At 38.7% G+C, this 12998-nt stretch overlaps 1 protein-coding gene across 1 annotated transcript; it reads right to left on the reverse strand.

Annotated features, from left to right (window-relative positions):
- Positions 1–8012: 8012 nt before the first annotated feature.
- LOC115799704 (apolipoprotein D-like) lies at positions 8013–10848 on the reverse strand. The gene is made up of 4 exons (XM_030756975.1): positions 10656–10848; positions 10429–10565; positions 10095–10180; positions 8013–8472 (listed from the first exon to the last, which is right to left on the reverse strand). The coding sequence occupies exons 1-4, from the start codon at positions 10764–10766 to the stop codon at positions 8246–8248; spliced, it is 561 nt and encodes a 186-aa protein (XP_030612835.1). The 5' UTR covers positions 10767–10848; the 3' UTR covers positions 8013–8245.
- Between the last annotated feature and the right edge of the window lie 2150 nt (positions 10849–12998).

A 12998-nucleotide genomic window follows, 5' to 3' on the forward strand; every position in this document is an offset into this window, starting at 1 on the left:
CTGGAAAAACACAGGCTGGCCTTCACATCACGTCACACAGCACTGGGCAGCTGCTTAGCACTAATCACAGGTACATTCTTCTATTATGAAATGCTGTCACATGGATGAGGGTTGAATATTTTTCATTTTCATTTCTTTTTTTTAATTTTATTCAAACCCCATGTGAAATGAGGGAAATTATCTCTATCACAGCATCTCATCTTTCTCTCGTTTTCTCCTGCTCTGATATATGTGCAGTGCCACGAGAAAGTATTTGGCCTCTCAGCTTTCTGCATATTTGTTACACTTAAATGTTTGAGATCATCAAAGAAATTTCAATAACAGTCAAAGATAACCCAAGTAAATGGAAAATACAGTTGCATGGGATAAAGATATCCAAAGCGATGTGGCCCTGTGTGAAGAAAAAAATTTTTGGAATGCTGAGTTCAATTTCCTCAGCTACATCCTGGTGAACCTGCCTGAAAAAGTGAAATAAGTTAAGAGAGCTCAAAAGCAACACATCGTGCCACAATGTAAGGGAACGGCTGAGAAACAACATCATTGACATCTATCAGTATGAAAAGGGTTACATTACAAAGCCATTTCTAAGGCTTTGTAATCCAAATGACAGTGAGAGCCATTGTCAACAAATGGAGAAAACTTTGAACTGTGGTGAACTTTTCCAGGAGTGGCCAACTTGTCAAAATATTGATGACTCATCCGGTAGGTTACAAAAGAACATCTAAAGAACTGCAGGGCTCACTTGGCTCAGTTAAGGTCAGAGCTCATGATTCAACAATAAGAGACTGGGCAAAAATGGCATCCATGGGAGGAAACCACTGCTAACCAAAAGGAACACAAAGGCTTGACTCACATTTATCAAAAAAATATCTTGATGATCCTCAAAACTTTTGGGGAAATAATCCTGTGGACTGATGAGGCAAAAGTTGAACTTTTTGAAGGTTACAAGAAGCATAAAACTAACACAGCATATTATAAAAAGAACATCATATAGTCAAACATGGTGGTGGCCATCTGATGCTGCTTTGCTGCTTCAGGACGACGTCCTATAATTAATGAAACCATGAATTCTGCTCTCTACCAGAAAGGAGAATATCCAGCCATCAATTCAGGCCCTGAAGCTTAAGATCACTTGGGGTATGCAAGAGGAAAATGATATGAAATCCACCTCTGAATGCAAAAGAAAAAAAAGAAAAAGAACAATAAAGTGAAGGTTTTGGAGTGGCCTAATCAAAGTCTGGACTTAAATCAGATTGAGATGCTTTGGGATGACCTTAAACAGACCGTTCATGTTTGAAAAAAGATACTGTCAACAAATGAAAGCCATTAGTTCTTTATAGATCTTCATTTACTTTGTATCTATCTTTCTGTTTGTGTCCGCTGGTTGAAGAGTGAACCTTCAGAGTATGACAGGGACCTCAGTGAAAAGTCTGAACTGAGGACACAGGAACCATCAGGAGGGGATGGTACACAGCCGATGTTTTGTTACACTTGCGTTTTTCCCGCAGCTCATCCTTTATGTCCACTTCCTCTTTAATAAAGTAGAGTTTGTGCACACATATTTGCTGACTGAATAACACTTCTCAAACACTGGCCAAACGAGAAAATCAAGAGAAACATGTTCAAGTAGTTATAGCAAAACAAAAGAGGTTCAAACGAATTATAAAACTAGTTCATACTGCAGGAAATACTGCAAAAATAAACTTCAGCAATTTGGCATGCTTCTAATTATTTTAAGTAATTAAAAAAATATATTAAAGCTGTGTACAGATATTAGAAGTCTTTTACATATGTTCAGTATTTGGAAAGTCACAGCCTTACATCACTTGGACAGCATAAGGCAGGTTCGTAACACTCACATTCATCCACTGTAAAAATGCTGTCAGTGTGTTAAGAGGTGAATATTTATATTGTGTCAGTGCTGCATTCATATCAGCACTGACATCTGATTTAACATTTTATTTTATTTATTATTTAACAAACATCTGGAGACATATCCCTCACCTTAGATCAAGGGAACTTTCATATTCTCAACTCTAGCAGAGAAAGTGAGAAAATCACATGCAATATGCTGAAACTAATCCTTTTCTGAGAGTTTCATATCCATCACTTCACTTCTATCTGTTCAGATATTTTTGTGTTTTTGCTCTTTCCTCTCTGTATCAGTAAAGGCAAATAGCTCCTTTGGTTTTGTTGAAATGTTGGCAAGAAATGAAATAAAGTTTTTAGAAAAAGATTTCCTTTCAGGTTGCCAGATAAATAAAGTATCATTTTAATTTAAATTAACAGTTGGGTGGTGGAAGGAGTGCCTCAAGGATCTGCTAAACCCCATGGACATGCCTTAGATAAAGGAAACAGAACCTGGGGATGAGGTGGAGGGCTCGCCCATCATTGTGACTGGCCATCACTGGTTAGGCACCCGCGATGAACGATGTACTGCTGGAGAGGAGAATCCACCCATTAGTCAAATTTCAGATTTAGGTGCAAAAATGTGTGTTTGGTCTTGACTACAGAACACCGAACCACCTCTTTACTCTCTTGAGGACACGCAAGTGTCCATGGGAAATTGCCCAACCAGTCTACATGTGTTTGTAGACTTTAAAAGAATTTGATCCTGTCCATCAGGTCTTTTTGTCAGGTGTGCTTTTGCGAGTTTGGAGTATCGGGCCCCTCGTAGTTGCCTATTCTGTACCTGTACAATCACAAGTTTGAATAGCATTGCCAGCAACAAGCTAGACTTATCCCTCATTGGTAACAAACTCTGCTAAGGCTGCCCTCTGTCACAGATTCTCTTCATAACCTTTATAAAAAGAATTTCAAGGTGCAGCCAACGGGATGGGCGGGGAGGGCGGGGGGGGGACTCTAGAAACTTTACATGTACAAATTATTCCTGGAAGATCAAACATGAACACTTAAAAGTGTCAGAGGTACGAAGTGACTTAAACTGGCTGAGAGGTTCACAAAGAGCTACTGTGATCCAGAAAAAGCAGAACACACACTGATGTAAGGGTTTTACTGCTTTTTAGTATCTGTACAAGCACAAGTTTGGTTCACAATGCCAGCGACAAGGCAGGCTTGTTACTTGTAGGCACTGAATTCTGCCAACGCTGTCCTCTGTCAACATATTCTACTCATAACTTTTTATGGAAAGAATCTCTTGATGATGCCAACAGCTTGGAATGTGTGACTTTCAGTGATCTCGTGATCTTGTGATATAGTCCTGCTGGAAACTTAACATGTACAAGTTCTTCCTGCAAGGTCAGACATGAACCTTGTCTCAGAATACATCAGCATATTGCAGAACACATCATGCTGATACAAGGCTTTCACATCACATATCAGCTGATGCTATCATTATTCTAATGTATGTGTGTGTTGTTGTGTGTTCAACCAAGTTGGGTTCAGATGAGCTTAGCGAAGATTGAAGGCAAAATGTTTTAAGAGCATAGTTAACCTCATGAGACTAAGAAGCAAAGCAAAAGGTAAAGTAATGACAAGAAAATGAAAATGAGTGAGAAGGAAAAAAACAATATCTATAAAGATATAAAGACCGATGATAAGAAAAGTACTTAAAAGGTGAGAAATTGTCTCCAAGTTTGGCTCGTTCTTGTGGCTCCATAACCTTGGCTGTCCCTTCTATGGACCACCTATCATCAATTCTGAGAAACACAAATGGAAGTTACAAAGTTTTAATTAAAATAGTTATCTATTGATTCAACTATGAATCGTCTATCACTTTCAAACATAAAGTGAGTGAGTTCATGTGCATCAGTTATCTGTCTGTAATGATTGACACTTCAGTTGTTTTCTACCCAGCTGTAAAATGGTAGTTGTGGCGGTCATGGATTAATTGGTTTTGTGAGGCAGGAAGAAATGTCTGAAAATTTCCCCTTGTTTACGATTGTTGAGTGCTTCCTTACACTGGTACTTACAGTTTCACAGCAGTTTTCTATCACATGCGGGTGCCGCATCTGTTCAGCAGTCACATCATTTTTTTCTGTTTTCATTTGAGAGACTTCTGTTGTGTTTCTCAGTTTGCTGTTTTGTCCCTCTGTGTGTAAGTCCCTTGCCTCGTGTGTTTTTGTATTCAGTTTTATTCCCAGTGTTGTGTCATGTCTCTGTCTTAGTATTCAGTTGTTTCTTGTGTTACTTTGTCAGTCCTTGTCTCTTGCGTTCTGTGTTTAATTTTACTTCCTGGTCTCGTCTGTTATGATTTCCTACAGCTGTGCTCACCACCTGTTCCCGATCATCTTGTTATCCTGTGTTTGTATTTAAGCCCTGTGTGTTTCCCTGCTTCTTGGTGGTGTTGTCATCAATCTAACTATGCTGTGTGTCACCCTGCTCCATCCCCAGTTTAATTATTATTTCCTATCATTTCCCAAATAAACCACATTTAAGTCCGGTTCTGCAGTTAGATATATTTTAACTCATGAGTTAAAGTATATCTAACTGAATAACATTAGACAGCGTAGTTTGATGCACTTCTCTTTAATTGAAACTATTAAAGGTTTCTTACCTAAACTGCTTACAGATGAAGGTCTGAGTCTGGTAGAAACTGAGTATATGAGTTCCCCAGACAAACAAAAGTTATCCTTCAGGTTACATTGCTTGAACAGCATGAGTCATCTCCTGTTACATAGCAGCTGTCATGTGCACATGCCAACATTATAAAAACATCACTGTGATGTTTATTCAGACCCCATGTGTTAATGTTACTTCATCATTATGTAGTTTGATTTGATTAATTTGAATAATTTGTCAAAACATCTGAAGATACTATATACCAGCTCTAAATGTGAGTGTTGAGGCTGTCATTTTTAGCACAGATTTTTTTTTTGTCTCATTTACCAGCCACATGATAGTAAATCGGACAAAAAAAAAATCTGAGAAATCAGGTAGAGACTCTGAGTAAGGGCCAGGTGGACAATAGATAACAAATAAAACTGTTTTTTGAGTTTTCCAATTAGGATGGACAAGGCTAAGAGTCAATCTTTCAAATGAATTAAAACTCTGCTAGGGCCTTTGGTTGATTAATAAGCTGGAGTGGAAGATTGCTCCTACTCCTCCTCCTCAGCCTGTGCTTCAAGGATTCTGACAGTATGGCTTAAAGATGTTGATTGAAACTGCTGTAGGCAGGTTTCTATAAGGCAGAATAAATCAATATGCTGATCAATTATTAAATAATTTACTAGTCAAAGTCAAAGTTTCTTTATTGTCAATACCACATATGAGCAGAATATGCAGAGGATCGAAATTGCCTTAATCTCAGACTTGAGGTGGAATGGTGTAAACATACATCTAAATGTGGATTTGTACAGTAATGGAAGAACAAAGTGTATATAAAATGCTAAAATTAAGAAATAAGTTGAGTGCAGGGAGGGAGTTGAGTGCTCTGACTGCCTGGTGTATGAAGCTGTCCATTAGTCTGCTTGTCCTGGCCCGGAGACTCTGTAGTCTCCTCCCTGATTGTAGCTGGCTGAAGAGGGTGTCTGACAGGTGGGTGGGGTCCACAGCAATACAGAGGGCTTTTTAGGTGAGGCAGGTGTTCTCGATCATGCCGCTGTAGAAAGTACACATGATGGGGGCTGGGAGAAAGTAGAGGTGCTGGTGAGCCTTCTTGGCCAGATAAGTGGTGTTGAGGGTCCACAGAGGTTCCCTGTGACATGTACACCCAGAAATTAGTGCTGCTCATCCTCTCCACAGCAGCACCGTTGATGGTCAGAGGGGAATGGTGGGGACGCGCTCTAACAGGGACTTAAAAGAGAGAGAGCTAATGTTTAATATTCTACATGTTTCAATCTTTGGTGCAGTTTGTTCTTTCTTAAGTAGGTACTAGTGGAATAGAGACATAAGTGAATACTATGAATATAATTTACAGGCAATTCAGCAGAGAGGGCTTTGGATAAAGCACATGAAAATTACACTGAGAAATGAGTCGTTACTAAAGATTTATACTTAATCGAGCTACAGAGATTACGCTACACAAAACACCACTGTGCATTAGAACAGGAAGTGATATAATACTGTAGTGAGAGCCGAACCCACTGGACAAGGTCTTCACATGTTCAGTGAATGGAAGTCAGTGGATCAGAGGTACAAACACACAGAGGTCAGCGGTCACAAAGCACACAAAGAAATCCACCTATGAACACAGAGCCAGGCAACAATACACAACATACACACACACAACCCTGCTGTTTGTAAAGAAAAGGCACACAATTAAACTGCTCTCATTCTTGTAGCTGTGTCAGTGTGATGTTTTTGTTTTTGTGATTTTCTCTCCCTGAAAGAAGAGATTAATTGTAATCTCTTGCCTCTGTCACTCCCTCTGCAAACCAAGCATGTTTAACATAACAGTAGACGCTAGCACGTTGCAGTCATACATTGGTATTTGCACTCCTACGTGACTGCAAATTACTGGGGAAGAACAGTTTAGAGCGTTACAATAGGACTTCATTAAATGAGCAGCCTAACAACATTAAACTACATTCCTTATCTAAATTGCATATATTTTTCTTCTGAAGAGATGATTTATAGGTACAGACTAGAGACATTTAGTGAAGAGATACAAGTTGATTAAAGCTGTTACGTATAGATTGGAACAAATAAAGGTTCTAAATATTAATGACTATTAATGACTTATTATTAATTACTTCCTGTCTTTGTTGACGTTCCCTAAAATTTTTAACAAGAATATTTCTTTTGACTTGCATAAAATGTCGAAATGTCTTCTATCTGTACCATAGTGGTGAAATTAGAAAGTCTTAGAGTGATACTGAAAAACTAGTTCATGCATTTGGCACAGGCCAACAGGGACTAAAATAAAGACCATATGTCGCCCGTGATAGCTTCTCTTTAATGTTAAATCCAGAACTGAATTTAAAATCCTTCTCTTCACATAAAGTATATTGCCAAAAGTATTCACTCACCCAGTCCTGAAATTTCCTCACTACTAAATATTCCACAGTGAACTGCTCTTGTTGTTGTTGGGAACAACAAGAACTCAACCATGTTTTGGTGGGCCACATAAAATCACAGAGTGGGGTTGGGGTAGTGCACAGAGGTTGCCAATTTTCATCAGACTCAATCTCTACAGATCTCCAAACTTTATGTGGCTTTCTGATTAGCTCAAGAACAGTGTGTAACCATCACCAAGTGCAATACAAAGCATCAGACGCAGTGTTGCTAAGCACACCACCGTTAGACTCTAGAGCAGTGGAGATGTGTGCTCTGGAGTGAGGAATGACGCTTCTCCATCTGGCAATCTGAAGAACAAGTCTGGGTTTGGTGGTTGCCAGGAAAACTGTACTTGTCTGACTGCATTGTGCCAAGTGTAAAGTTTGGCGAAGGGGGGGTTATGGTGTGGGGTTGTTTTTCAGGAGTTGGGCTCGGCCCCTTAGTTCCAGTGAAAGGAACTTTTAATGCTTCAGCATACCAAGACAGTTTGGACATTTCATGCTCCCAACTTTGTGAGAACAGTTTGGGGATGGCCCCGTCCTGTTCCAACATGACTGCACATCTGTGCGGTCCAGGTCCATAAAGACATGGGTGAGTGAGTTTGATGAGGAACTTGACTGGCCTGCACAGAGTCCTGACCTCAACCTGACAGAACATCTTTGGGATGAATTAGAGCAGCGACTGTGAGTCAGGCCATTTTGTGCAACATCAGTGTCTGACCTCACAAATGCACTCCTGGAAGAATTGTCAGAAATTTCCATGAACACTCCTAAAACTTAAGGACCCCCCCCTCCCCTACGAAGCCAGACAAGTAAATACTTTTGGTAACATGGTTTATAAAATCCTGAATGATCAAGCCGAGTTGTATCTTAAAATGCTATTAATAGCTAAAACTACAACATTTCTTCTATCACTTCACTATGAACCAGGATTACATATATGTATGTTCACCAGATTCATGAGCGTTAGAATGAAAAGAGACCAAACAACTGTTTAATGGATGCAACTTTACTTTATACAGAATCTTTACAAATATTTTTCCATCCACAAGAACAGCTTGTTTCTGTGATTATTGTAACTAAGTAATAGTGCTCTGTTAATCAGATAATTAATATCTGGAGTTATATGTTACCCATTTTAAAGAACCAACATATTTTTGACTTTAGTGTATTAAAATAGTCCTGAAAAGATGCAAAAAATCAAAAGATGACAGAGTAATGCAGATAAAGACAGATTTGAGGAGAACTCTTCATAAAGCAAAACTCCTGCAAAGAATGAGCATCTTCACTTATACCCTGCAGCTCTGATCTGTGTGCGTCATCTTGGAAATGTCGATTCCTTCTTCAATCAGCAGCTTTTTGGCATAATCCACCATCACTGCAGGCAGGGTGGGCGACCGTGACAAAATCCAGGCAAAGTTGACATGGAATATCTTAAAGATGTTTGTGCAGGAGTACACGATGGAATAGCTGTTGTAGTCAGTTGACAAAACCCAGTATGGAGAGTAGGGAAGAACTGAGAGCAAAGATCACAGACACACAGAAAGAATTAAGACAACTATCCCATTTTCCATGAGTATAAATTAATTTACACAAAAAAACTGATGCAACATAATATGATGCGACTATCAATATGTGATGAATCACAGTGAATTTTTTTTCCGACTAAATTTTTTCTGACTAAAAATAAGGAAAAGTTTTCAGGTTGTTCAGAGAAAACGAGAGATGTTTTCATTAAATAACTGTGTTTGACGCAGGCATATTTGCGCCTTTCTTTGGGCAGGATTTTTGAGCAACACATACTTTGATTAAAGAAAAAAATATTTTCTTTCATATTTATACAGATATAATTACAGTATCATCTGCATACTGATAAGACAGGATATCACTTGAATAAACAAGTCAGGATTGTGATGCTATATTTGGTGTCACAGTACTTTAAGATAAATGCAACTGTTGGCATGCTAATATACTAATAATCGCAGGTTATTTATTCTTCAACTGAAGTATTGGACAAATTAAAATTGGTTATTTTTGTCTCTTTAGAATTTTTATGTAACTCATGTCAGTTTAAAATCTTTAAAGACTTAAAGTCATGTAGAATTACCACAAGATTGAGGCTTTGACATGTGTTTGATAGTTTTGTCTTATTCAGGATTTGGTTGAACTAAAAGAAAATCTAAAGAGCTGACCATTCAGTTTCTCCCGTAAGCACATTTTGTCTTTTAATCCCTACTAGAATCAACATCCAGTTAAATATCACATTGAATAATTGATGCATCTTGCCAAACAAGGTATACAGTCAGTACTGGAGTTGACTCCTGTATCTGTATCTGGAGTGGTGGCCTAGAGGAGAAGAAGAGGGTTCGTCACTGAGAGGACCCTGGTTCAAATCCTCGGGTTGGCATCACTGTGGGTCCCTGAGCAAGCCCACCCCCCCAGGTTGCTCCCCGGGCGCCCTTTGGCTGCCCCCTGCTCCATGCTGTGCTGTGTGTACTACATACTCCATGTGTGTGATGGGTTAAATGCAGAGAATGAATTTCACTGCATGTAAATGTATGTGACAAATAAAGCTCTTTCTTCTTCTTCTTCTATCTGCACTTTTGTCCATGTATGGTAGCATCTGCTAAAATAATTTTTAAACATTGACTTAAATGCCAGCCTTGAGGGTTTAAAATAATACTACACATCATAATGGCTACTTCCATCTTTAATATACAGTTTATGGACTGAACTGACAGGTCTCGTTCAGTGAGACTGGCGTGACTAAAGCAGAATAAATACAGATGCATAAACGTCACTGACATTTATGCATTAAGGAATTAATGCATAAATGTTTAAGGCAGCTTTGTCAGCTGGAGTTATTCTAAATTTCATTTTTGTCTCTAAGCAGGATCAGTTCAGATAAGCTCAGTGAACAGTGAGACAAAATTTGGTATCACTGAAATACTTGAACTGCTATAAGTGAGCCAAAGTGTTATTTTACTACCTGTTCATTAATTCCTATCATGATTATATGAGCTTAATCCTCCTTACAAGACAAAAATAAAAACAGATCCAAAGGAGAAAATTTTTGAAGAAAATGAAAGAAAACAAAAAGAAAAACAAGTTTAAGCAGATGATAAGACGGGGACTTACAAGATGCAAATTTGACTCTTAACTTGGCTGGTTCTTGTGGGTCCACAACCTTGGCTGTCCCCTCTATGAACCACCTGCTGCCATTCCTGAGACACACAAATATGTGTACAATTTGTGTATTTGTTTGTTCAAACAACATAACAAATCAGAAAGAAGGAATCCCTTTTCTCTCATTTCTCAGAGTGCAGACTGCTGTTTATCTACCACACAGACACGAAAGTGGCATCAGTCTCTTCTAATCTGTCACAGCAGCAGGCAAAAAAAAACCAAAACAAAATCTAAAGAGACACCATGAACTGCTAGGTAAGCATTATGTCCAGTCATCAATACTTACTTGTTCCTGAGGGTGAACACCTGGGAGTTCAACACTTGGACGGTCTCATTTTCCCTCATGGAATAGTTTGCCTGGATGCACTCTCCTATTTCAAAGTGAGCAGGCAGCTTTTCAATCTCATACCACTTTCCCATGTACTGTAAATACAAAGCCATTAGTTCTATACAGCTCTTTGTTTGCTGAGTAAACATACAGTAAACAAAACATATTGTTCTGTTTGTGCTCACCGGCTGAAGACTGAAATTGGACTGCACCTTCGGAGTGGGACAGCGACCCCAGTGAAAAGTCTGAGCCGAGGCCACAGGGATCAGCAGGACGAGAAGGTACACAGCAGACATGGTTCCTTCGGGAGATCAGGGGAAATCACACAACTTATGCTTCACAAGTGTTACAGCCTAAAGCTCATCCACTGTGTCTACTGCCTTTTTAACAAGGTGGGGTTTGTGCTGATTGCGTAACACTTGGCACACCAATACAAGAAACATGTCATTCAACAGGTTCTTCGATGATATGCAGTGTCCTTGATTGTGATGCTACTGTAAATGAGCGGATCAGAGGAATAATAGACTGTACGCAAGCAACAAACTGAACAATGTTAAATTTGTGCAACACTTGTGTCGGTTGAGTTGAGACTATGATAATGAATCTGTGCTGGTGAACCAGGGGTTCATATTTTTTTTTTATTGAAACATTAGAATTTTGTGGCATTTATTTATTTTACATTTTTATTTATTTATTTTACTTTTCTTAAAATTGGGGAAAATTTCAACTGGGTGGCATTTCTTGATGTTTCTTTTTGGATGTACTCTTTCCTTTATAGGTCTAATTTTTTATTATTATTATTACCTCCACTAAGGAGGTTATGTTTTCGGTCACGTTGGTTTGTTTGTCTGTTTGTCAGTTTGTCAGCAGGATTACTCCACAAGTTATGAACGGATTTCGATGAAATTTTGTGGAGTGGTTGGAAATGACAAGAGGAAGAAGTGATTAAATTTTGGCGGTGATCTGGATCACGATCTGGATCCAGGAATTTTTTTATGGATTCTTCACTATTGCGGGATAGGGGGTTATTGTTGTCTGGGAAAGATGAAAGATTATTTCACAGTATTTAGATACACGTATTACAGCGTCAGTGACCCTATGGCCTTAGCGTAGGTTTGCGCTCTCCGAGTGCTTCTAGTTATTTATGTTTCTGAGTAAAGAATGGCAAAACATCGAGGATCAAAGCAAAGTTATATGTGAATAATTACTAATTTTATCAATAACTGTCTGGTCTTAGTTGTTAAAATTAGAGTGGTTGTTTGCAGGCAACAATATCATCATTTTAATTACCTAAGGGTTTGATAACAGAAGCAGTTATTCAGCAGACTTATTGTATGAAGTCTTGATGAACAACATTTGCTTGACTGTAATTGTTAATAATGTTTTTTCTCCATTTAATTTTAAAATGAATGAATGAATTACCTGAAATTCCACCTCTGTGGGTGGCCTTTGTATCTTTGCACAGCAAAGTGCTGCCACACTTGTTCTTCTGGTTTCACATAAAAGCCTCCAGGGACCTGCTCCATCATATGATAAGCATCATATGATAACACTCATAATAATAATATTAAAGAAAAAAGCTGTTAAAAAATAAATTGCAAATTCCTGTTTAGGACAGCAGAGGACAAAAACTGCAGAGAAAAAACGCTAACACTGCTAAATAAGCTGTCTGAACTTTGTACAGTTGTCAGAAACCAAGAGTGTGAGCTCTCTCGACAAATATTTTATAAACAGTTCATTTCACATTGCATCATGTATATGTCATCATAAGCACATTCCAGCATTGTGAAGAAACAAATCTTCCATGTGACTCTGTGCAGTCACGTGAAAACAAAGTACATCCTGTAATTTAGTAACTTCCAGAACCACCTTTAGAACCTTTTAATTTTGTGTATTATTATTACTTATATTTGTTTTTCTTTAATATGCTTGAAAAACTGTCGTAACTATTACATGAGCAACACTGGGATCTGTGGATCGAATTTTATTCCACTGCATGCGAATGTGATGCAAATGACAATAAAAAAATCCTTGAACAACTTTCTGCTTGACTTTATCAGTCTCTCACATCTTCATGCAGGAATTTTGGGCCACCCTTCTTTGCAAGTTATTGGGCATTCATTTATGCACAGCTCCCACCACAGCATTTCAGTCAGGCTGAGGCCTGGACTTTGACTGGATCATTGCAACACTTCAGCAGATTTGCTGCTGTGGTTGGGATCATTGTCACTGCTGCAGGACCCAGTTTTGGCCAAGATTTAGCAGTCGGACAGATGGCCTCACATTTGACTCTAGGATACTTTGGTATACAGAAGAATTCACAGCTGACTCAATGACTGTAAGAGTCCCAGGTCCTCTGACTGCCAGACAAGACCAAATCATCACCAGCTGGTATGAGATGTGATGTGCTGTGTTGATCTGCTGTGCTTAGTTTTCACCAAACATGGTGCCGTGCATTATCGACAAACATCTCATCTGTCCATTCTTTGCAAGAATAAGTACAATACATTTCCTTGCATTACTAAACG

Source organism: Archocentrus centrarchus, chromosome 20 (assembly GCF_007364275.1).
Source record: "Archocentrus centrarchus isolate MPI-CPG fArcCen1 chromosome 20, fArcCen1, whole genome shotgun sequence".
NCBI lineage: Eukaryota > Metazoa > Chordata > Actinopteri > Cichliformes > Cichlidae > Archocentrus > Archocentrus centrarchus.

Coding starts and splice junctions, on each gene's coding strand:
- LOC115799704 (XM_030756975.1), bottom strand. CDS start 10,766: ATGTCTGCTGTGTACCTTCTCGTCCTGCTGATCCCTGTGGCCTCGGCT. Junction 10,181..10,428: donor GTGTTCACCCTCAGGAACAA/GTAAGTATTGAT, acceptor TGTGTGTCTCAG/GAATGGCAGCAGGTGGTTCA. Junction 8,473..10,094: donor AAGAGTCAAATTTGCATCTT/GTAAGTCCCCGT, acceptor CTTTGCTCTCAG/TTCTTCCCTACTCTCCATAC.